The 25,838-nt window shown below is 37.7% G+C and overlaps 3 protein-coding genes across 6 annotated transcripts; all 3 read left to right on the forward strand.

Annotated features, from left to right (window-relative positions):
- The first annotated feature begins 346 nt into the window (after window positions 1–346).
- Window positions 347–3,751, forward strand: tpbgl (trophoblast glycoprotein like). Its single transcript, XM_008427368.3, has one exon. The coding sequence runs from the start codon at window positions 701–703 to the stop codon at window positions 1,763–1,765; it is 1,065 nt and encodes a 354-aa protein (XP_008425590.1). The 5' UTR covers window positions 347–700; the 3' UTR covers window positions 1,766–3,751.
- Window positions 3,752–10,568: 6,817 nt separating this feature from the next.
- LOC103475591 (olfactory receptor 2AT4) lies at window positions 10,569–15,419 on the forward strand. 4 transcript variants are annotated; one of them, XM_081615731.1, is made up of 3 exons: window positions 10,569–10,756; window positions 11,490–11,568; window positions 11,753–15,419. In XM_081615731.1, the coding sequence occupies exon 3, from the start codon at window positions 13,550–13,552 to the stop codon at window positions 14,516–14,518; it is 969 nt and encodes a 322-aa protein (XP_081471857.1). In that variant the 5' UTR covers window positions 10,569–10,756; window positions 11,490–11,568; window positions 11,753–13,549; the 3' UTR covers window positions 14,519–15,419. The 4 variants fall into 4 exon arrangements, with proteins under 4 accessions (XP_081471857.1, XP_081471858.1, XP_008425589.1 ...); XM_081615732.1 differs by having other exon boundaries at window positions 10,590–10,756; window positions 11,490–11,567; window positions 11,742–12,651; XM_008427367.2 differs by having other exon boundaries at window positions 10,591–10,756; window positions 11,753–12,651.
- A 2,793-nt stretch (window positions 15,420–18,212) lies between these two features.
- LOC103475588 (olfactory receptor 2AT4-like) lies at window positions 18,213–19,981 on the forward strand. The gene has a single exon (XM_008427362.3). The coding sequence runs from the start codon at window positions 18,775–18,777 to the stop codon at window positions 19,741–19,743; it is 969 nt and encodes a 322-aa protein (XP_008425584.2). The 5' UTR covers window positions 18,213–18,774; the 3' UTR covers window positions 19,744–19,981.
- Window positions 19,982–25,838: the final 5,857 nt, after the last annotated feature.

A 25,838-nucleotide genomic window follows, 5' to 3' on the forward strand; every position in this document is an offset into this window, starting at 1 on the left:
CCGAGTATTAGAGCAAAGATGAGCACAAATGCATTAACACTGATATTGTTTTGTAAAATATATTGTAAAAAAGCATCCTTGTCCTGTTACTTGACTATGTACTACTTTGTATCCCACTAAAATAGTTAACTCACTCAAGACTAATTATATTAGAAGTCCTTAAGCAAATCATTATAATCCAAAAACACTAGATTAGTTTTTGGGGGTTGCTTGCATTCATCCAAAGGGTGTATAAATAAGAAGGGAGGGGAGGAGACAGGATTCACTTATTTATTTGTTTATTTATTCATTCTCATATCAGATGTTGTCTTTAATAGAGAAGCAGATACTCCTTTTACTGCGCATGCATGTATTGCAACATCATAATAAGGTTCCGTCACCCAACATTATCAATGGCCCCCATCTGGCCACCCCTTTCCAAAACTTTCTGGACGTGCCCCTGCCCGTGTGGTGCGTGTGTGCGGCTCTCGCTCTCCCTGTGTGTGACAGGCGTCAAAAATACCGCCGAAGGAGCTCAGCAGCTTCTCCACGCAGCTGTCCAACGCTCAGAGGCGCAAAGATCCCAGAGACAGACCGAGGTGACAATGGCTGGAGAGTTTCTCATCTCCTGATTGTTAGAAAGAAGCGCGTCGCTTTCAGCGCGGACTGACTCGACTTTACGTCATAATTTGAAGCTTTTAGACAAGCAGTGAATGAAAAGATGTGGATAACTCGTAGTGCCGAACATTTAAGCGGTGTTTTCTCTGTTTGGAATCAGTGGGGTTCGCATTGCGTAGCGCTGCTGTGTTTATTGTCTTCGCCAGTCAGGACAGATGACGCCTGCCCGTCTTCTTGCAGCTGCGCCAGGGACTCGGGGACCGTGACCTGCTTACCTGATGGGGGCCAAACCGATCGACCTTCGGACATACCAACATGGACGTCCACTTTGATACTTAGAGGTAGAAACATCTCAACTTTACCTCAAGGCGCGTTCACTGTCAACGGCACCGAGTTGGAAATGGTGACACTCTCGCTTTCCTACAACGGGATACAGACTATTGAGCCGTACGCGTTCCTGGGACTCACCCGCTTACATTTGTTAGACCTGAGCCATAATCAGCTGGAAACTATCTCGTCCAGGGCTTTCCACGGACTGACGGAGCTGCGCTCTCTTTTTCTCAATTACTCTGTTTCGCCCGATGCCACAGCGCAGCTTTCATCCGCGCTCGGCGCGCAAAGTTTGCGGAACCTCCACAGACTGGAGCTGGCGGGGAATAGACTAAACTCTATACCCATGGAAAGGTTAGATATGTATAACTTGCACTTTTTAGTCCTCACAAATAACTCAATTGAGAACATTGGGAGAGAAAACATATCTAGTTTGTACCAGCTGAGACGAATACGCGTCTACTTGGCTTTAAATCCGTTTCGATGCAACTGCGAACTGGAAGTGTTTTACTATTGGTTAAAAAACTCATCGCAGTGTCAGGATGCTGAGCGGGTGTTTTGCAGTGAGCCGGAAGCGCGGAGGGGGGTCCCCGTGGAGAAGCTGCGGGGAGAGGATGTGGATTGTATGAACGAGAACCTGGAGGCAGTCTCATACGTGTTCCTCGGCTTAGTGCTGGCTCTGATCGGAGTGGTGTTCCTCATGGTGCTGTATTTGAACCGGGGAGGCATCAAACGGTGGCTCAATAACATCAGAGAGGCGTGCAGGGACCAGATGGAGGTTTACCACTACCGCTATGAGCAGGACTCTGACCCCAGGTTGGCCAACGTGGCTGTTTAGCTCAATGAATCAAGATGCTCATGAAAAAGGGGAGAAAACTGGTCTATAACTTGATGAAAGCAAGAGACAAGTGCATCTCAGTTAAATAGAACATCACTGACAGTTCATTTCAATAACAACTTTTATGGTTAGAGCTTTTGGGTAATGAAAATCTAAATTTCAGTTTCTCAGAAAACTAACACAGTCAGGAGGAAAACTTTAAAGTTATCCAGTCACTGATACAAGCCACAAAAGTTCAGCGCAAAATAAGCTGGTTGTTAGGGGAATCCCTTTTTCAAGCTTAATATTAAAAAGTTAAGTGGAAGGATAAAGTGCAATAGAAAAGGTGCACAAGCAACACCAAGGAAACCACACACAGATGTATCCTGGACATTGTCTACAAAAGTGACCTCCTGCTTTGCATTGTGCTGGAAACAAGCAGGGGATTCCCTCTGGACACACACATGTATGAGCAAGAACTTGGAGATGGTTTTATGCCTGTTGATCTGCATAATGCTAATCCAGATAAGAGTGATATTTTGATGATGCTGTATGTGACCTGGGAAGAACCAGAAGAACCTGTAATGAGCAGGACTCAGATCCCAGGCCGGCCAATGAGGTTGTTTAACCGGAGCCAGTCTGAGTATAAGAGGAGCCACAAGCTGAATTTGCTGGGCCTACTTACATTGTTCACCACAGCATTAATGTGTTCATTTGTATGAACATTTTGCATGTATGACAACATGTTTTAGGTTTAGTGAATCAAATATGACTCCCCTAAAGAGACTGTCAGTCAGTTTGCATTGTTTATGTAAGAAATTGCATTTGACATGAAGTCTTTCTGGACATGACCGTTGTACATATCTTGTAGAAATTCGGTTATTTTTCTGATTTACTCATTTGCTCTTGCAGTCATGTTTTGTGTATAGTGACCTGTGTTGAAGTACTAGTTGAATTATGTTGTGCTTACAACACAATATTCAAAAAACTATGAATTACTTATTGAGATTTATATTGGAATCAATTGCAATGTCAACAAAAATATGAATTAAGCTCAGACATTTACAATAACTCAATAAACTACAGTAGAAGGATTAATTTATGGCTATCCAGCTATAAAAACTTATGGGACTTTTATTACGTCTTAAAACATGCTTCAAAACTTTTAATTTACATTTGAATGAAGAAGTATGAATTATTTAGAGAACATGGGATCTTGCTAAACTCCCCATGCTGGCATTGGGAGCCCTTAACAACGAATTGATTCTCACGCATTTGGAAAGTTTTATGTTTAAATACTCTAGATAAATCAGGTTTCTGTTATGATGTGAAATAACAGAAGAGAAAAGAAGTCAGGATTTAATAGAACTACATTTTAATCAAGATTATGAAAAATATAAGGGGCAGAAAATGGGTTCTTTGTGGTTATTTCTAGATGGAGATCCAGACAAGTAAATGACTTTTCTGATAATGCTTTCACAACTGAAATGTAAACTTCTGAGGAGAACTGCACTTTTCATACAGAGGGCTTAATGGGATGTATTTTTCAATCTGAAAAGCTCAAATAAAATTGTGACTCAGCTACTGTTATTCTTGGAAAAGTAGTTTGCTGCAGGCTCACAAGCCCTGCAGGGAGAACAAGATTATTCTGTCCTGGTTTATTAGGTGGAGTGCAAATTATAAGAGAGATGATGACATTAGCAGGCTGGTGTATTCATCAGAGTGCCATGTTTGTTGTAAGAAGTACAGCTGAAATAAAATTAATCTTATACAACTTGAAATGGATTTTAGCAACACTTTTTGGGAGGGAACATGTTGTATTATTTCAGATTAGTTTTATCTAAATTAGTAGTTAGATATTTAACATTAGAAAATTTTAATTTAAATGTAGTTTTGTTCACAACCGTAGTAAATCGTAACACTAACTTCTTTTGGACCTGTGCTGGACATTAATTTAATGTTTTTATAAAGACCTGATTGTGTCTTTAATAAAGGCGATGATGATGATGGTTAAGTGATGTTTTGTTTCACAGCTGACTAAAAAGGTTTAAGAGTGTTCATTTTGATGCCACATCTAAACTTTGCTTAACCCAAACAAAAAAAGTGAATAAATAGCTTCTTTTGCATTTAGTGCCTTGCTAAAGTTTCTTCTCTTTTCCACATTGTGTTTTGTAGCAACTACAAACTTTGACACATTTTATTGGGAATTTATGTAAATGGCCTGAATTTGATCTAGTTCAGAAAACTCCAAATCACTTTACATTATGCAGTCATTCACTCACACGCTGATGGTGATAAGCTACATCGTAGCCACATCTGCTCTGACTGACAGAAGCAGGGCTGCCACACAGTCGGTGCTACTGGGCCTTCTGACCATCTGACCATCACCAGCAGGCGAAGGTGGACGGACTGTCTTGCTCAAGGACACAATGACTGACACCAACAGAGAAGTTGGGTTTTGAACCGGCAACAGGACAAATCCTCATCTCCTGAGTCACAGCTGCCAACAAAATATACACCAACAAAAACTGATATTTGTGTAGTGGAAATTAAATTATACATTCATTTTCAATTGGATTACTTAAAAAAACTGCATGCACAGCTACAGGTTCTTTAGGATAGAAATGGGTTGATGTCATCTATTTAACTTAATTTAATTTCCCACAGGATCATTTTCCTATAAGTTTCTGAGTAGGGGATGAGCGCCATATTTATATCCCATAAAAACATAAATTACACATAAAAGGTTCCAGCATACTAATCGACTTAAATAATGAAAGTATAAATGAAAATAGTTGCGGAGGGTACAACACTGCATATTTAAAGTCTTTCATGCAACACATGCAATAAGTATGAGTGAAGGTAACTTTAGTTTTTCTCATGCTATTGGTCAGAGTTCTCCAACTCCAATCCTTGAGAGTTACGTCCTGCAGCTTTTAGATGCATCCCTGCTCAAATACACATGAATCATGGGAATCATTCATTACCTGGCCATGGCCAAACATGAGATGGTGAATCCACCATTTGCTTCAGATGTGTTGGAGCATGTATGCATTTAAAAGCAGCTGCAGGATGACGGCTCTTGAGTTCTTGACTTGGAGTCCCCTGCTCGAGATCTAAGTGTTTTACTGAGTCAGCATCATAGGGGCATGATGTCCCATAAGAATGTGACACCATGTCAGCTGCGGAGGAACTACTGTAGCATTTACTGTCCTGTTCTGTGTGAAGGTTTAAGAGATAACCTAATCATCAAGACAGCCTTGTCAAAGAATACAAGCATTCAAGTGCGGTACATTCATGTTCCACTTAACAGGAGGCTGCAGCAGCTCTGCAAGACTGCTCTGAGTCCAGCAGAAAAGCAACATTTAGTTTCCTCTTCAAAAAGCATTTCATAACTCAGACAAATGATCCAGAAGTAACTTACGGGACGATTTGATGAGAGCCTGATCAGAATCTCCTAATGCCACAGAAGGGAGATTCATTCCTTCCTGCATAATCTTATTTAGCAGAGAATGCGCTAGGCAATCCTTTATGAAAGGAAAAGAGATAACAACATCCCACAGCTCCTAGCTGCTGCACCATTCATTGAGAAGCTTATTTCTTGTGCAGTTGCACAGTTTGAAATGTTCAAAAATAATTCTGAGTAACAGAGCGAACTCCTTTAGTGACGTTTCTTTTCAGCAAGTCATCAAAAACCTGCTGAGTTCCTAAAGTTGAGTTGATGAAACTTGTTATACGTCCTATCACATTTTGTTTAATGTTCTTCTTTCTCTGCCTGCTTGTGAAATTAATATTGGAGAGATTTCATATAAAAATAAAAAATAAAATAAAATAAGGGTGTGGCATCACATTATCCACAGATGTCCCTAAAAATCTTGTGAAACATGGTCAGCCTTACAACCTAAAGTGATAAAACTGTGTGAAAAGCAGGCAAGTGCATGGCTTTTGGAAAATCCACACAAAGTCTTGTTTACAGTTTTTCCAAAATCTGTGGAGGGAACTCAGCAAACGTGGAAGAAAGCAGGACATGTTTGCTGAACAAAACAAAACCTTTGGGCCGTATGAGAATTGCTTTGTGTGGCAGAAAACTAGCACTATTCATCAACCTACAAAGTGATGACATCAAGGGCAGAGTGAAAGTCCATGCCATACTTTTAGAATTTTTATTCCTGAAACTTTATGAAAAAAAAAAGGTTCCGATCAAGCTTGCCTTTTAGATAAATATGTGCCACACACAATCCCAATAGTTAGTGGTTGCTTTTGTGGCAAAGTGTGGGTTTTGTTTCTCAGATGTTTAATCATAAAAAAAACTGTGAGGCGTTCCAAAAGAAACCAGAAAATGTTGTATGGAAATGTCCTGTATGAAATGTCAATATGAGTTTTTCTTTGAAACTCTCAAACTGGTTTTATGTCTATCGTGCACAAAAAAAAATCGTTATTTTTCAAAGTTCTTCGGTGAGACTTTAACAACTTTTAGGGTTAGTTTCTTCTATGCCTTTGCCCAGCTTGTATGCAGGAACTGAAACTGTTGGTAACTTTAAACTGAACTTTGTTATAAACTCAGGATCAGATGCACATCTTCCTATTTCTCACAACATGCACAACATAAGCAAATTATTCACTGGGCCCACAGTGTCTGTAATAATGCTCACAGAATTATTACTCCAGTTGCAACCTGCACCTGCTTTGATAAATACGGACACAAGCAAAATGTTTTGTTTTTTCATATGACATCTGCGTTGTGCAATTCAACCTTGCAGTTATTTTTAGCCTGCTATAAGTCAGAGTTGTCAGAGTCAAATTTAAGGTGAATCACGTTTTCTAACCCCACACAATGAATGTAAATAATTCAGTACAGTTGAAAACAAAATAGCGTGTGAAATATAATGACGTGGTTCCCTACCTGAGCTGCGTTCAAATTGATATTGTAGGCTATAACTATGTTCCCCAAAGGTTAATTCAAAATTTTACCTGTTCATTTTTGTTTACACCAGAATCTGTCATTTAGAACGGACTTTTAATGGTTTACACTCTACTGTACGTAATTAATATCTATTCATCTTTCCTTGGTGTGCAAAAATAAAGTGATGTCTGTCAGTGCATATTCCTTATATTGTGTCTGAGTTGTTCCTATATTATATGAGACTCTGTCCTATAAAGACTTGGAAAACACTTTTTTCTATTGTTGGTTCAAAACATCCAGTTTATTCATGCCCCCCTTACTCCTTATTTTTCCACATTTTCTTTACAAATAGTGGTTTGTCAAAGACATCTCCTGTGCCCCTGCACTATTCCCAGCTGCTCGTCTTTCTTGCTCCTCTTCATTCAGGTAAATGACTTTATCCAGTTGAGTGACTTTGTAAGGAAGCAAGGACAGTGTTTTAGCTGAGCCCAGCAAACGGGGAGAGCAGCAGCAGAGAGATAAAGAAAAGGGGGGACGAGTAAAGATTCATTAGAGGGATTTTTTATAGTTCAGGCACAAAATGTCCTTGCCTTATGCAAAGCAATGACTCACCCTCTTGCTCCATGTGTGAATGACTGGGAGGCCGAGGCCTGACTGCAAACTGGACTTATCAACAAAGCAGTAAAACCTTCTCTCATCTGTGGCAATGCAGTTGCTTTTTGATCTTTTAGATGCTTTTGATTAATTCACATTATGACATAATTTGTATTTTAAGTTTCAAAAGTCATCAACTGCAGAGGGACTTTCTATTGTTGCAAATGCATCAGTAAGAGAGTCTGAATAAAGTAAAAGGGACAGTGAAGCTCTGGTTTACAGTGCGCTGTTATTTTGTTTTAAATTCAGGGCTTTACAAAAGTATTTGTACACTTGATATCTTAAAGTTTCAGTGCAAAATTTAAGATAGGTTACTGTGATTTTATGTCATAAACCAATAGAATGCAAAGTCTTTTTTTCATTAAAAAAGGGCTCAAATCGAGTCTTTTTCACTGTTACTTTTTTGGTTACATCCATTTTCCCATCAACTCTGACCAGACTTGATGGGCAATGCAACTATTCAAAGTTCAGTACAGTATTTATTGTCTGTTTTTGTGACATATTTAACATATCATCGTGATAAGAACAGTTTCCATTCTACAGCTGTTTCAACATGGGAATGCTATTTTTAATGTGATGCGCAGTGCGACCAGGACTTTCTTATTGCCACGTACTGCCACTTATCAAGGCCAGATTTCAGCATAACATGAAGAATAGTAGCCCTGTCACCCACCTGGGCTGCAAATATTTCCGCAAATAACACAGAGAAACACAACCTTGGATAGCAAACTGCTTATGATTCATATGTCAAAAACAAAAATGCTGCCTCAGCTGAGTAAATATTTCATGTTGACCTTCACTCAATAGAAGCTGCTGATTCTTCATCTGGTCATAATGTTTCTGCAAAGTAAGAGGCATCATCTGCTCTGACAGCCTGTCTGTCACTATATAAACTTTGAATAGTCCTTTCATTTCCATCAGCCTGTCTACTACATTCCAAGTTTTATCAGGCAAAAACATTACATAAAACCAGAGTTTAATATTTTGTTTTTCGGTGTTTGATTTTCTACACTGACCAGTAAACTCTGCTCAGCAATCCTTCACACCTACTAAGAAAACTTTTTCATCACAGTCTTTGTTAAGAAGCATTAGGCCTTACAAGTTGATGCTGAAAAAAGTATGCAACCTAATGAATCATGTCTGCAAAAAACCTTTTTCGGATTTTATACTATATATTTATGTCCCTCTCTGAAGACTTGCCAGTGGATGAGCCGCTATAATAGATCAAACCTGCCAATTACTGCCCTCTTGTGGTTAAATGTCGACAATGCAACTATTCAAAGTTCAGTGCAGTATTTATTGTCTGTTTTTGTGACATGTCTAACATATTCCCTTCAGAATCCTGTTATATAATTACGAAAGCTCTACCACTGAAATAATCTTTTTGTTCATAAATATTTTTTTTTATGCAGTACAAACGGTGAAGACTTTCAGAAATCTATTGACAAAATCCAATTGCCTTCATTTAAAGCTACAAAGTTGTTTACAAAGTTCTCCTTCTCTGGCTTGAGACTAATGTCTTGGTTATTAGTTTAATCTGTAGCTAAGCTTTTTAAGACTACAGCAGATATAGATCCACCTTCAGATGTTTTAGAAACTCTTTGGCAAAACACTTTCTGTCTTGTTGACGTTGGATCTACACTAACTGGAATTCTGCCAATTTATCATTTAATAAATATAAAAAGAACTCAAAAACCACTTAATCCGTGTAGCCTAGCAGTTTGATAATGATGTGAAGTTCCGTATGAAAATCCAAGATAAGTGAAACAGTATTTGCATTATTTTTGTTCATCTGAGACTGCAGATGTATCTGCTTGTTAATGGAGAAGGTGGTTGTTTGGCAATAGAAGCTCATTCATTTCATTCTACATCCCTTCCCATTATTTTACTTTTTTAATTGCAAGAGTGCACAACTTTCTAATGGGTGCAGATGAGATTAATTAGGCTTAAGCCTGAGCTGTAAAAGCTTTGTTTGTTATAAAGAAGGTCATTAACCAGCATCCTTGGGTAATGACATCACAAATAGGACTCATTAGCAGGGCTCCCAGGAGTCAAAGAGGCAGGAGAGGATCATTTTATCTAGGGTCACTGAGCTCTGTTTGGTGACAAAATGCCCCCCAAGGGAATAGTGTTCATTACCAATGTCATTATTGTTGTTGAGTCATTTCCTAAACAACAACTTTATACAAAGCAGCAAAGTTTCTCTGAGGGAAATAATGAACCTGCCTTGTGTAATGGTCCATACAATTACTGGGCTCCTATTGTTTTCCTATAACTAGTCAGTGTACAGTCAGTGCTGTATTCTTATATTCTGAACTTGCTATTCTATTGTAATCCAAAGAAGTGAATAGCAAATATTTTACGGAGATTAGTAAACATGTTATTATTCGATGCCAGAAAACTTTGATTTTCACTCAAAATTTAGAGAAAATCCACAATGGGCACAACTTATTTATACAAGATTTGGCATCTGGTTTGATATAGATTTGAATTTCTTTTGAATTTTAGTTGGAATATTGAAACAGCAGCATATGTCAAAATATAAGTAGCTATAGTATGTGTTGGGAGTTCACAAGGATAACCAGCAAAATCTTAATGGAAGTCTCTTCTTGTTAAAAGAAAGCGGTACTGCTCCAGTGTTGTCACACTTTCACATCATAGGATGTTCTTGGAATGTCAGCGACTTTTTGCAGTTGACTGGGCAGATTTTACCAATCTGCCTTTAATTGCCATCTGAATCTTTTGAGTTGTATTACAATTGCGTCAACTTAGATAGCATGCAACGGAATTTGAATCTAATCTAATTTGAACTACATGTTGACTGAATTGTTTTCTTTTTTTTTTTCTTTCTTTTTTTTTACATTTGGACCTGTTTGCAAAGGACATTAATATTAGATGTCATCTATTATAATTTTTTTTTATCACACATAAACTACAATGAATTAATAATAAATGAATAAATTTAGTAAGTTTGAAATGTTCAGTTTAGCAGCATTAACATTTTGTCTAGGACATTAAGCACAATTACAAACTTTATCATAGTTTAAAAAACTGATTTAAAATTTGCATTAGTCAATAGTTTGTACATCGGAAACTTGGTCTTAAGGAATTAATGACTTATTAATGACTTGGGATATTTACTCTCTAGACTGTATAGTAAGCATAGAAATGATTGCTTTGATAATGTAATTTTCTGAAAATTCTACAATTCTAGTTTCAAATTCACATTTCGCGACAACATTGTAATGGAATTTCGCTTCGTAACGGAACCATTGGAACAGAGCATATTTTCTGGTGACACTTCCGGGTTCTGCGTAAACATGTCCCCTTCCTCTCTCCGTAGTGTAGGTTGGTTATGCAAACACAATGAAGCTTTGTGCTTTATGAAAACGTGCTTTCTGCTCCACAACAGAAGGAAAATGTCCTTGATGGATTGAGCGGGCAAAACAAGAGAGGTATTTTATTTTTTTATGATTATTAATTAAGCATTTAAACGCGAACTTATCGCCTTTCCTTAGTGGCTGGATGCAAAACTGAGTAGTAGTTTGTTTCTAAACTTATTGACCGCTCACGTTACGTGGAACAAAACATTTGTAGTTATATCTTATTTGTAATAATAACAACACTAAGTGTTCGGCGGAGGTGGGAGAAAAGTAATTAAACTGTATATATAGTCATTTTAAAACAATGTATTGTTCTGACAGAAGACTGAGATTTTGAGTAGAAGTTCAGCTACGTTATTGAGAAATCAATCTAAAAACTGAGCCATTCACAGCTTTAAACGAAACAAGTCCAACATTGTAAGACACAAGGCAACCTGCATGTAGCAAAAGTTCATGCAGGTACATATAATCCTGTAATCCTGACAAGTCAAAGAGGTGCATCAGAAGTAATAGATAGCAGTGAGGCGAGAGATTCAGTTTGTCTATTTCAGTTTCCTGCAAATGAGTTTTTTATTATTGCTAGTATCACTAGTATCAACATTTTGATGGTAAAATTTATATGGAGTATGGAGGTGTAGTGTTGTACCTCGTGGTGGCGCTGTCAATGAAGTAAGCATTCAGTTGGCGCATGCTCATTGCTGTCTCTCTTCATATCGCAAATATACTTGCTCATTTACACATTATAAATGTTTTTGATATTCCATTGTATGTTTAATAAATGTGACTGACATATTTATTCTTTCAGGTTGGCCATAAATGCAGTGAACTTTGAGGCTGAGGCAGAAAGTACCGTGGGGCAGCGTTGAACCCCAAACACACAACAGGTAACAGGCGATCTTCCTCTAAACATTGACTAAAAACTGTACAAAAAAATATATATACATATAGTCAGATTAGAGCCATTCAAGGTTATAATCTATTTTTTCTAAGCATATGCACTTGATGATTTTTAGATATGAATTCTGACCAGATTTTGTTTGTTTTTCTACTTCTTGCTGATTTTCACAGCCTGAGTCCTTATAAATAAGGAGGATGTCTTATCCTTCACCCCATGACCGCACCCGTAAAGACGACGAGGATGACCCTGTTGATCAGATGATATCCCGTACGGGCTGTGCTGAGCTGCATTATGCTGTGCAGGAGTGCATGGCTGAACATCAGGACTGGAGAGCCTGCCAGAAGCAGGTTCAGAGCTTCAAAGACTGCATGACAAATTTCCAAAACGCTCAGAAAGAACGGCGGAAAGCCCAATCGCAGACCCCTAACAAGTTAACCAGTTGAACTAACAAATCCATGTGGATTTGGGATAAGTTCAAGAACTATTTGTGATACTTTTAAAACCAAAGACTGTAATAAATGTCGTAATTGCCAATGAAAATAAACTTTGAAATTTTAAATATACGACATTGATTCTTAAACAAAAACTGATGTTTCCTTAGAAATGACATTGACTAGACAGTTTCTCATCATCCATGCAACTGCTACAAAAAAGGCCTTTTCTCTACTTTCACACATCTTTCTGTAAGAATATAACATTTGGCAGTCTGGTGATGAGCTGCTCAATTACATGCATAACTCAAATTGATCTAAAAGAGACCCATTTCAAAACGCAGTCAAAAGGTTTTTGAGCCAGAACCAAACATGGAGAAGCAGCACTCAGCTTCTATGCACCACAAATCTGGAACAAACTCTGAGAAAACTGCCAAAACACCGAGTGGCTTTAAATCTGGACTAAAAACCCACCTGTTCAGAGTTGCTTTTGAAACATAATCAATTAGACATTAATGAACAATTGTTGAGTGTGTGTTCTGCAACTTAGTATTTTTTGTGTTTGTTTTTATGATGTAAAGCACTTTGTACTATACACATTACACATATTCATACAAATAAACTAAATTGATAAATTATTTCATCATGTATTCCTATTTATTTGACTGCTAAACAATTAGACAGTTTGAAAAACATATTTTGTCGGGAAAAAATAAACATCTGCATAATTAATAAGTGCACCCTAGATCTAATATAATGTTGAAGCAACTTTTTATTTCATTTTCGGCTCTCAGTTTACTTCTGTAGGTTTGTCCACGTTTCAGATCTTGGCTTCTGTCGTCAGATTACCCAGATGATGAGGACATGTTTGTCCACTGTCTTTTTCATGAGACATTTTGTTGGATTTATTTCTATGCTCTGTTTAAGTCACTCATAGACCATTTTTTTCTGGTAAAGTCATTCTTTAGTTGATTCAGATTGATTAGGAAAAGTCAAAAATTGTTTTATCTCGCTTTCAGACAGCTGAAGGTTGCAGGTCATAACCGACTAGTATTTGTAGCTTCTCATAAATTGTCCCATATTCCGATTTTGATAGAGTCAATGTTACTGTTTGTGTTAAAATATAGAAAAATCTGCAGGTATTCATCTGTACATAACTTTTTCAAAGCTAATGGAACTGATGTGCAAGCTTAACGATAATGAACCAGTTGAACTTCTTCATAGACCAAATTAGTGAAATAAATAAGGTATTTCATAATGGCTTTCAAAGTTTTGAGTTAATCTCATGGGATAAACTGGGACATATATTTTTTCTGGTACGCAAGTCACATTTCCAGTTGCCTGCCTGCAGCTTCTCAGATAAGCCCTGTTCAGTGCTGCGGCTAAACAACACTCATGGATCATTAGGTGAGCTGATTTACTTAGTTTTTAGTATATTTTAGATATCAGTATTTCAAAATAAACATCAACACTTTGTTTTTCAGATTTTACTTTTAAACAGATGCTGTCTTTCAACAAAAGCTTTGCAGATGAGCGATGTCTTCCTCTAGGACTGTTTCAAACACTTCTGTCATCATTCACCCTCCAGGTTTCTACATTGTTGGATTTGAGTCATTTCCCTTCATATCTGTGTATTTTATCTTCCTGGCATTTGTTTATGTGTTTTCAGTGATGTTTAACTGTTTGCTGATTTATACAATTGCTGTGAATCACAGTTTGCACACTCCAAAATTTCTAGCCATCACCAACCTGGCAGTGATAGATTTAGTCTTTAACTCCTGCACCATTCCTGGCATGATAAAGATTTTTCTAACCAAGGATAACTTTGTTCCATTTAACCTGTGTCTTGTACAAATGTTTGTATATTATGCATTCTTAACACTGGAATCATATGCACTCACAGTACTAGCCTATGACAGACTGATTGCTATATGTTTCCCTTTTAGACAAAGCTCAGTCAACACAGTGCGCAGCATGTGCTGCATTATCAGTGTTACCTGGTGTTTAGCTGTTGGAATGACAGGATTTTCAACAACCATAATGACAAGACTGTCTTTTTGCAACTCTGTCAGAGTGGTTAGTTATTTTTGTGACTATGCACCTGTGTTTCGTCTTGCATGTAATGATAACTCGTTGCAATGGTCCTCAGCTTCATACTCCTCCACTGTTGTCCTTGGAGTGCCTTTTGTTTTCATCCTGCTCTCCTATGTGAGCATCCTGGTGACTGTGTTCAGGATGAAATCTGTGGACCGACGAGTGAAAGCTTTGGCCACGTGTGTTGAACATATTATTGTTGTCACTATATTTTATATTCCTATTTTTGTTATTTTCAGCATTGGGTTTTTTTCAAGGGTAGTGGACCCAGACAAGAGAGTTCTGAGTCTGTCGCTGGCATCTTGCATGCCTCCTTGCATTAATCCTATTGTTTATTCTCTGAAAACTAAAGAGATCAAAATCAGAATACTGGCTATCTTTAGAAAAACTAAAGTTAATACAAAAATCTGAGCAAAATCCAAATAAATCTTTTTAGACTCTAGAAGTAACAAATAACCTAGAAAAAAAAGTAATGAACAGATCTTGTCTCTAATTTTCCTTTTTTTTTTTACTTATAAATATGTAAGGATGTCACTACACCTAATATCTTATTATTATACTGTGGTATAATTTTTGGGTAACACTTTATTTGAAGGGGTTTGCATAAGACTGACATGACACTGTCATAAACATGACATAACACCTGTCATGAACATGAACGAGTCTTTATGAATGTTTTTGACAGTTGTCATGAAGTGTCATTTGGTAAATAATGACATTTTTAATGCAAAGTAGTTCTAAAAGTTGCATTAAAAGTCCATTAAAAGTGCCAACTTTGCATGATTTTGTAAATAATGACAATTGAATGCAAAGTTGGCATTTTTAATGGACTTTTAATGCAACTTTTAGAACAACTTTGCATTAAAAATGTAATTATTTACCGAATGACACTTTATGACAACTGTCATAAACATTCATAAAGACTCGTTCATGTTCATGACAGATGTTATGTCATGTTTATGACAGTGTCATGTCAGTTTTATGCACATCCCGTCAAATAAAGTGTTACCATTTTCTTGTAATCTGTACCTTGTAAAGTCAATTAAAACTGGGGGTTCAGCCTTCCACAATTGTCTTCTGAGATTTGATTTTATGTGTAAATATGATTTAAATTATGTCAGGTATTTGAATTCTCTAAGTGAAATTGGTTGGAACAGTGCCTTGAAAACAAATTTTACAGTGGATTAACTGTTTTACTTCACCGTGTTACATTTACAGTTTAAATTAACTTAGTTGGTTAATTTAGGTTCTTTGAAGACCCATAACAAATAAGAAATAAAATAGTCTAAACTGGAAATGAACTTTTATCAGGTTGATTCAAATGTTCCACATTTCTGAAATATTTTATGCCTGTTCTGCAGTATTTGTATTCTATCATTAAATATTTGTGAATATGTTAATCTAACATTATAAGTTTTCCTTCAATGTTGTTTGAGAAAATTACCAGCATTACGATATGGTAGCTAATGTATGCACGAATATTTTTCTTTAAATGTAGAATCATCAAAAGGAGAAGTATGCAAAATTATTTTTTGGTAATATTATATTTATATTTGATTATTATATTTCCATTAGTTCCTTTTAATATACAATATTTTTATTGAAGCTTAGAGGCAGTAAAAGGACAAAAGGTTGACATCTAGTGGTTAAATGTGTAAAGTGCAACTTTGATATAGAAGCATTGTTTAATTGTTTTATGAATTCAGATAAAACATTGTCTGTTTAAAATACAAAATAATCCTACCAAATATCAATGTTGAGTAAATTACAGTTTGAGTGAACAAAACACATTTCATCTTGCTATGTGGACTAAAAAGGAAGCAGCAGAAGATGCAAATTTACATATTAACATATTTTTGGCAGCTGTGTATATTAGCTTATCACAATAACATCATCATGAAAACAGCTTAGCCTATAAAATAAATTATAAAAGCTTATAGTTAAGATTTAATTTGTTAAAAACAGCAACAGTGTTGGAAAGGTTGGGGCATGAGGGCCTCCGTCCAGAAGCAGCTCATCTACAAACACCTGGTGAATCATTCAAGCAAGAAAAGCAAAAGGTCTTGTGATCATGTTGACTAAGAATGATAAGGGAGCCACAATCTGTAGTGAAATGAATGCAGCACCAATATAAAGAGACTTCTCATTAACTCTCCAATATAAGGAGACTTAATGAGAAAAAAGAAATTACTTCAAAAATATGATGTGCACTGATGATGTGTTTGTCCATCATAACTTTACAATTATACAAAGGGGAAAGTTGGTCAACCTGATTACATTGTTCCAACTGGTAGCAGTATCATATGAAGGGCCGTTTAGGACAAAAATCTATGTTTTGTCTCTCACACACTACAAAAAACTCACGCACACTCAAATTGCATATACACACTACTAAAATGGCACACACGCATACAAATTGTATCTTTCTTGCACACATACTGTACTAACATCTCGCACACGCAAACACAAAATACTACAATTGTGCACATACACTACTAAAATCTCACATGCACAATTTTTTTTTGTCTTACTCACAAGACTAAGATTGCACATATAAACTAATAAAATATAGATTCGTTATTTTGTATGTGAGAGACTCAGTTTTGTATGTATGAGGGACATTTTTTGTATGTGAGAGAGACTCAAGTTTGTATGTGTGAGAGGTGTCACGGAAGAGACGGGGCATAATTTAGAGATCAGATCGCGCATGCGTTATATCACAGTGAAGTTAGCTTCAAGTTTGATATTGGAGCTCCCCAGTGTAAGCAGCGTTTAGCTCAAGGTTAATCCGATTTATGAACGCTAATTTCGGCCAGCCGTTCTCTACCGCTCCCTCCTCAAGCGCTTGGAGGTTCACCTAGGGCTTATTCCGGTTCTAAGGCCGTTTACTCCTGCTCTATAACGCCGGTTCTAAGGCCCCTTACTCCGGCTATAAGGCCGCTTACTCCGGTTCAAACGCCGGTTATAAGGCCGCTTACTCCGGTTCAAATGCCGGCAATAACGCCGGCTATAAGGCCGCTAACTTCGGCTCTATAACGCCGGTTCTAAGGCCCCTTACTCCGGCTATAACGCCGGCTATAAGGCCGCTTACTCCGGTTCAAACGCCGGTTATAAGGCCGCTTACTCCGGTTCAAATGCCGGCTATAACGCCGGCTATAAGGCCGCTAACTTCGGCTCTATAACACCGGTTCTAAGGCCGCTTACTTCGGCTATAACGCCGGCTATAAGGCAGCTGACTCCGTTTCAAACGCCGGTTATAAGGCCGCTAACTTCGGCTCTAAAGCCGGAGGAGCGCCCTAAGTGAACCGACGACCCCTTGAGGAGGGAGCGGTAGAGAACGGCTGGCCGAAATAAGCGTTCATAAATCGGATTAACCTTGAGCTAAACGCCGCTTGAAAAATGGCGCTCCAATATCTAACTTGAAGCTAACTTCACTGTGGTATAACGCATGCGTGATCTGATCTCCAAATTATGCCCCGCCTCTTCCGTGACACCTCTCACACATACAAAAAATGTCCCTCACACATACAAAACTGAGTCTCTCACATACAAAATGACGAGTCTATATTTTATCAGTTTATATGTGCAATCTTAGTCTTGTGAGTAAGACAAAAAAATTTGTTTGCGTGTGGGACATTTGAATAGTGTATGTGCGCAATTGTAGTATTTTGTGTGTGCGTGTGCGACATGTTAGTACAGTGTATGAGTGCGAGAAATATAACATTTGTGTGCGTGTTGGTAGTGCAGTGTATGTGCGAGAAAGATAACATTTGTGTGCGTGTGTGACATTTTAGTAGTGTGTATAAGCAATTTGAGTATTTTTTGAGTGTTTATGAGGTTTTATGTAGTGTGTGAGACAAAACATAGATTTTGTCCTAAACGGCCCCCTCATAGTATCATGCTGTGGCGCTGTAGCTTCATAAAATACACAGACTGATTAAGCAAAACATCCTTGTACATAAATAATGAAGCAGCATCTCAACAACAAAATGGAAGTTAAGGTTTTGACACAATTGGGTTTTCAATTACAAAGTTGCTTACAACAAAGTCTCTGCTTTAGAGTTGTTGGTGGTTGGAGATGTTCACTCTTAGTATTAATTTATAAGCAGCTCTCATTTGATTCTGAGTTTTTCCTTTTCAGAAAAATCCCCATTGTGGGACCGTAAAGAATAATTCTGAATAAAAGTTAAAACATGCAACATTTGAAGAAATAAAGATCTTCTAGTGACGCCACAAAATGATTAATTAGAAACTAAGCCAATGTCCCATCTCTTCAACTTTATGTTTGCCACACTTCAGAACTTTGGAGCAGATTGTACCAGTTGTAATTATTAACAATGGGAGTTCAGTTACTCAGGTTACTACATCAACATTTAGATAATTAGCTCCTTGTTTCATGCAGAGCAAATGTTTATCAGAATAACTTCAGTTTTGCTCTCTCAAGGGGCCAAATTAGTAGAATAAACAAGGTATTTCACAACTACTTTTTAAGTACGTAATGTGAGTTGAATCTCATGAGAAAGGCAGTGTGTTGTTAGAGTATGCAGGTGGCAGTTAAGGCTATATAGTTAGACTTGAATTTAACACGGACCCTACATTTTCTGTTTTCAGATTAAAGATTTTCATACTGAGGCTCCATCTTCCAGCAAACGCTGTGGGAATCGGTGATGTCTTCCTCTAGATCTGTTTCAAACACTTCTGTCATCATTCACCCTCCAGGTTTCTACATTGTTGGATTTGAGTCATTTCCCTTCATATCTGTGTATTTTATCTTCCTGGCATTTGTTTATGTGTTTTCAGTGATGTTTAACTGTTTGCTGATTTATACAATTGCTGTGAGTCACAGTTTGCACACTCCAAAATTCTTGGCCATCACCAACCTGGCAGTGATAGATTTAGTGCTTAACACCTGCACCATTCCTGGCATGATAAAGATTTTTCTCATCAAAGATAATTTTATTCCGTTTAACTTGTGCCTTGTTCAGATGTTTGTATATTATGCATTTGCAGCTCTGGAGTCTTATGCACTCACTATACTGGCCTATGACAGGCTGATTGCTATATGTTTCCCCTTCAGGCAGAACTCAATCAACACAGTGCGCAGCATGTGCTGGATTATTTTTGCTTCTTGGTGTTTTACTGTGGGAATTATAACATTTGCTGTAAGCTCAATGACACTATTGTCTTTTTGCAACTCTGTCAGGGTGTTCAGTTATTTTTGTGACTATGCACCTGTGTTTCGACTTGCCTGTAATGATTACTCACTGCAGTGGTCGGCATCTTCATCCCTCTCTGTTCTGAACCTGGGAGGACCTTTTGTTTTCATCCTGCTCTCCTATGTGAGCATCCTGGTGACTGTGTTCAAGATGAAATCTGTGGACAGACGAATGAAAGCTTTGGCCACATGTGTTGAACATATTATTGTTGTTGCTATATTTTATATTCCTCTACTTGTTATTTTTGCCATTGGGTTGTTTTCAAGGGTAGTGGACCCAGAGAAGAGAGTTTTGAGTCTGTCGCTGGCATCTTGCATGCCTCCTTGCATAAATCCTATTGTTTATTCTCTGAAAACTAAAGAGATTAAAATCAGAACACTAGTTTTGTTTAGAAAAACCAAAGTTAGTACGAAATTCTAATAACAATCCTTGCAGACGTTACAGTGATAAACTGGAACGTCTGAATAAAATCCAGAATTAAAAAAAAATCATTTTTGTTCATTTCACTAATGAAACTGTATGGTAAATTTTTATTTTGTACATATATTATTACAATAAATAACGTTTGACTTAGTTTTTGTCTTTATTTACTTCTAATTTGGGAACATTTGATATATATCTTTCTGTATAGCCAAATGTTTTGTGCTATCTCTTGCAGGTACTGCGTGCCTGCAAGAGAAGGGAGCACCCCAAGGACAAACAGAGGGGAGCAGCTGTCTGCTGTAAAGAATCTATGGGTTCACTGTGCAGCCGTGAGTGATTAGTTTTTCAAGAACAATCTAAAACACAACTTCATTAGTTAATAAACAGCTTTTTTCACCATTTCATATTGTTTCTGAACTGTTTGTGCTTTGCTATAGCAGGGCTGCAATAATACGTTGATCGCGGAAGGTTTTGATTCGATCTCGGCATTAGGTGACAAACTGAACGCCACCATGATGCTGAGACCAGCACTTGTTCCTCTGACCCCTTATTAAAACATTCATAACTTTATTAAAGAACAACAACAAAATCAACAAAACGTGTTCAAATTAATGACGAGACAAAAATAATAATCTCTGTAATTATTGTTTCAATCAGGTGTTGCAATTCTGTGCGTTTTGGTTCCATTAATAACGAGCAGAGCAGGAGCTTAAAATGAACTAATTAACCACAGCCAAGGCCGTGCAGAGACCACTAAAGGGGCAGGTGCTCAAAAAAAAAAGGGCACATCCAACCGCATTCTAGGACAGAATATTAACAAAGCCACACAGCTTCCAGAGTTTAATAAACAATGAAAAGTTACAAAATTATGAAAAATACAATCTCTACGAGCATGCAACTAGGCATATGTAAGATATTTCATTAGTAATTTCTTTCTGCAGGTCTATTTTGTTATAGGAAAGTATTGCAATATTCAAACCCGCAATTTAGCAAGATATGTAAATCATTGCTGGACCACCAGACATATTTTGTCTTTACAGAATTACACTATTAAAAATATAAAAAAGGGCACAATGCAACTTTTTAGAGTACTTTAACCTATAAAAAAGAGCTGCCTGTTTGCTACACTTGCAGTGGAGATGAAGATGGTCCATTCAGGAAAGCAGAGCTGCATCAAACTTTAATGTGGAACTGCAGGAAAAAAAACCAACAAAAGCAAATATTTAATTGTTAATGCATGTCACCATGAGAAAAGCCTACTGAGTTTTGCTTAAAAAAACTTGAAAAATTAAAATCACACATTTTTGCCTCATGAAATGAAAACATTATTTGCAAAAGAAAGTTATTTGCGCATGTCAGAAATCTTTTCTTGCTATTCTAAGTTTTTGTTTGTGACTCAAAGTTTTGCTTGTTATTCTCGCATGACATCGTGGGCAGGGCCCAAACGCGCAACAAAAGATTTCTGATGTGTGAAAATAAAAGTTTATGTTTGGCAAATAACTTTTTAAGTTCACGATACAAAAACGAGTTATTTAATTAAAAAAAAAGTTTTTTAAACAAAACATTTTGTTCTTAAAAAAGAAATTACAATTCCAAAAGTCCATCCATCCATCTTCTTAGACCCTTGTTCCTTAGTGGGGTCAGGAGGGTTGCTGGTGCCTCTCCAGCTAACGTTCCAGGCGAGAGGCAGGGTCACCCTGGACAGGTCGCCAGTCTGTCGCAGGGCAACACAGAGACACACAGGACAAACAACCACGCACACACACACTCACACCTAGGGGCAATTTGGAGAGGCCAATTAACCTGACAGTCATGTTTTTGGACTGTGGGAGGAAACTGGAGTACCTGGAGAAAACCCACGCATGCACAGGGAGACCATGCAAACTCCATGCAGAAAGACCGGGGCCGGGAATCGAACCCAGAACCTTCTTGCTGAAAGGCAACAGTTATACCAACTGCGCCATTGTGCAACCCAGCATTTAAATCCAAAATGAAAAATCTTTTTAAAAGTAATCATTTCCAGCAAAAAAAAAAATTAACCGTATTGAAAAAACTGATTACACTGCTTGGAATAAAACACCCACTATATCACTCTGCCACATTGTGGGGCATACTTGTAAACTAATATTAGAAAATGAGGAAAAAATGATGTGCAAGCTTTTTACTGTGCACATACAAAAAGCATACAAAGGATAATTTAAATACAACAAATGCTGCTTTGCTAGCAAAGTCATTAGCTAGCAGCTAGCTAATAGCACAACAACAGCCTAATGTCTGTATGATAAAAATATTGAATCGATAGTTAAGAACAGTTTTTCCTCACCTGGCTGTCTCCTCCCACTCAGTAGTTCTTCAGAGAAAGGCAGACACAGAGGCCTGACAGTGTCTGTTGTATTTCATTACATCTCTGCTTAAATCGCTACTCCATGCTGAAGCAGAAATGATACATCATCTGACAAATAGCAAGTTTACTCCACTTTATTCACCAAAAACATTTTTGTTTTTTTTTTAATTCATCAAAACCTGTTCTGTAATCTGGAACGTTGAGCTCCGCAGTTAACCGACTTATCTCACTGCGAGAGAGGCAATTGCGTCATGCGTCACGGGCAAAAGGTCAAAGGTAACAAGGTGACCGACATATTATGTTGTACAAAAAAACCCCCAACAAAAAACTAAATAATTTTACTACATGTTATTATGTGTCAGAAGAGGGCTTAGAAAATAATACCCCCTCTAACTCCCCCCTGCCCCCTCTCAAAAAAAGAGAATTGACCAAAAGGGCACTTGGGGACAAGGAGCAAAAGGGGCAGATGCTCAAGCAACCCCAACCTCCCTCCCACCCCCCTCTGCACGTGCCTGACCACAGCTGTGTTCATGAGACGCTTATTAATAATCGCAAAATAAATATCAAGCTTGAAAACCTGATATCACAACAGACTAAATGTTATGTTTTTAATGTAATCTCTGTTCGGCTTGCGGAGCGCTGGCGGTTGCCACGGCAACGGTGTGCTTACATGACACACACAGAGAGAAAGAGAGAGTTAAAAGGTGCGAGTAGTTTAGAGTTGATCACCTGTTCGGGTTGTTTTATCTTTGTTTACCTTTGCTGTGGCGGTTTACAGCCGCTGTAGTTTCTGAATGTTCAATAAACGACAAAGTTGGACTAATTATCTCGTTCTTTGTGAGTATGCGTCATTCACAACAAACATCAAACACGGTAAATATGTTTCATTAAGTATTTAACAAACAAATGGCTTCTACCGCGATAATTATGTGAAATATAATACATTTTCTAAGAAAAAAAATTGTTTGATGCTCTCAAACACATCTTGCTTTGAGCTCAGAGTCCGGGAGGCTTTTCCTCTATTCAACTTTTTTTTTGCCTCTTATTTAGTGAAAATATTGATGTTGATGAGATTTAAATAATAACCTTTTTCAATCTTTATGGCTCCACTGTTGAAAATTAGGCTCTAACATTCACAAATGACATTGAATTAAAATCAAGTTCAACATCTGGTTTGAGGTGATTCCTCTGGGACCTGTTGGAGGAAACATTTCCCAACTCCAGCAACTTCAGAAGATGAGCTTTAACCTAACAGAACTATGTTTTTCCTCCTATCAGTATGAGAGTCAGGGTGAGGAGGCGCCATGTTAGGAAGAGAAGTGGAAGCTGCAGTATCTTCAGAACAAACAGGTCATGAATCTAGACCTACTGATTATCCCTCTGTCTGGACACAGGTTCAATATAACCAGGTTAAAAGCTAAAATGAATGGTTATATGCCAGACATGGAAAACTGGGTTGCACTCCATGCCATGAGTATCAGGATTTAGGTCTCATGGCATCTCAAGGTGTCAACATTGCAGCCAGTGGACTGAGAGAAACATGGGTCCATTGTGTAGCAATTCAAGAGCTACCCAGCTTTTATCGCTTCGCAAAAAAAATCATCAGCACAGAAACTCCAAATAGTAGCACCAAGAATTTAAAACTACTTTCAGCCAAAACATAGAATGTCCAAAACATTTTATTATCATATAAACTACATTGAATCACCGTCAGTCATCTGCAAAATAAGTAAGTAAATTTACTGTAAAAAATGATAAAATAGTTACGGTTGATGACTGTAATGAAATCACTTCATTACTGTAGAAAATACATGGAATTACAATTGTTAGAGATTTTTTGGTATTATCATTTTGTTATTACTTTAGTTCACATTCAGTCTAATGTTCAATTAAAAGTGTTCTCTTCCTTCTGTGTGTATAAACTGACCTGGAGGCCCATCTGCCTGTTTGTCTTCATGTGAAACAGTTAACTGTGTGTTTCCCAGACCTTAAATTATGTTTCCACAGGTGCCTGTTTATCAACCGGAATACTCCCTACCTTAGAAACTGCCTGTGTGCATTAAAAATTTGTCTTTGCTGTTTTTCTTACCTATCCTCCCTGTTCCTGCTTGATAATAAAAGACAAGCTGTAAACAAAAGTCTTTAGAATGCTCTGTAGACGACTCAGAGGAGCAGTTTGCTGACTCTTCTCCTTTTGCAAAAGCTTGGTCATAAAATTCATATACGTTGTCTGTGGATCTTTTATTGAAGGTTTGAGAAAAATACCTATCAACAATAACTCCATAAACATATATTGCAAGTGATTTTTAAATGAAGAAAACACAGAAATCTATTGTAAAAATCTAAGTAATTGTAAAATTCATAGAAAAATATTGTAATATAGCCTGCAGCAAATTACCCTAAAATTAATGGAATTAATTAGCCAAAATTACAAATTTTGCTGATGTTTATATCTTTGATGTAAAACCATAAACCAGACAGCAAAAGTAATTTACAAGGATTAGAATGTCGGTGTGATACTTGGGTTCCTTTTGTTTTTTAATAATTAAATTTAAAATGCCTTTGATATCCATCCATCCATACATACATTTTCTTAACACCTTTGTCCCTTAGTGGGGTCGGGAGGGTTGCTGGTGCCCATCTCCAGCTATCGTTCCGGGCAAGAGGCGGGGTCACCTGGACAGGTCGCCAGTCTGTCACAGTGCCTTTGATGTATCAAACTGAAATCTCAAAGGAATTGGCGTAAGACAAACAACATTTTTATCCCTAATTTATTTTACTGTGAAATTCTGGCAACACCACAATGTATAAAAAATTAAAAAATAAAAATTTATGGCAGCTAGGGTTGCCGAAATTCCTCCATAAAAACAATTACGCTGTTGAGAACCGTGTTGTTGGAATGGTTCCTTTTTGCTGCTTTCCCCCACTTTTACCACCAGAGGGAGGCTGTTTCTTCCTGAGGCGTTGCCGGTGGTTCCTGGATTCCTGCACACCTGCAATTAATCAGATCGTCTGGAGGAGTATATGAGGACGGAGCTGCCAACACTACAGTTCCAGAGTGTTAGCAAGTATTTGGTACTCTAGCCCTCTGTGCTTCTCACTGTGATCTCCTGTTGTGGACCTCAAAGTGATGTCTCCTTGTGCCTCTTCCTCAGGTTATTCCTCGTGACTCTGTGGACCCTCTGGTTGCCAGAGTTCCACTGACACCTCCGCAGTAAACCAAACCTCCTTGGATTACCCTGTCATCAGTCTCACTCGCTCCTCGCCTTCTGTGATCCAAAGCTTACCTGTCCTCCCTCCACCGCAACCTCTTCGTCGGTCCAGCAGCAACCCTCCACCTGAACCAAACCCCGGTAACCACAGTGATTCTTCCCCCCGACCTACCTCCACCCAAGACCGGTCCGTTTATTCTGAAACTGCCGTTTTCCACGACTCCTGAACTCACCATCTCTCTTTTTTTCACATTCCAGTGCTCCGGTGATCCAGTTTGCAGACTTTGTTCAGAACCCTATTGTTGATCATTATTTTGTGTTTGCAATAAACATATTTAACTGATTTCTGTTCTCCGCGTGGTGTTCTGCATGTGGGTTAAGAAATTAGACTCCATGACATACGAGTAAAATCTGTTTTTTATTTTAGGGTAAAACGCCGGCAGCCGGGGTGCCGAGATTCAACTGTAAAAAAACAATTGCGAGTAAAATCTGTTTTGTTTTTTGAGATAATTTATTTCTCTCTCTACTTTGCTTTT

Source organism: Poecilia reticulata, chromosome 14 (genome assembly GCF_904066995.2).
Source record: "Poecilia reticulata chromosome 14, P_reticulata-male-v2, whole genome shotgun sequence".
Taxonomy (NCBI): Eukaryota; Metazoa; Chordata; class Actinopteri; order Cyprinodontiformes; family Poeciliidae; genus Poecilia; species Poecilia reticulata.

Bases quoted from the DNA above. Each gene is read 5' to 3' on its own strand.
- tpbgl (XM_008427368.3), top strand. From the start codon at position 701: ATGTGGATAACTCGTAGTGCCGAACATTTAAGCGGTGTTTTCTCTGTT.
- LOC103475588 (XM_008427362.3), top strand. From the start codon at position 18,775: ATGTCTTCCTCTAGATCTGTTTCAAACACTTCTGTCATCATTCACCCT.
- LOC103475591 (XM_081615731.1), top strand. From the start codon at position 13,550: ATGTCTTCCTCTAGGACTGTTTCAAACACTTCTGTCATCATTCACCCT.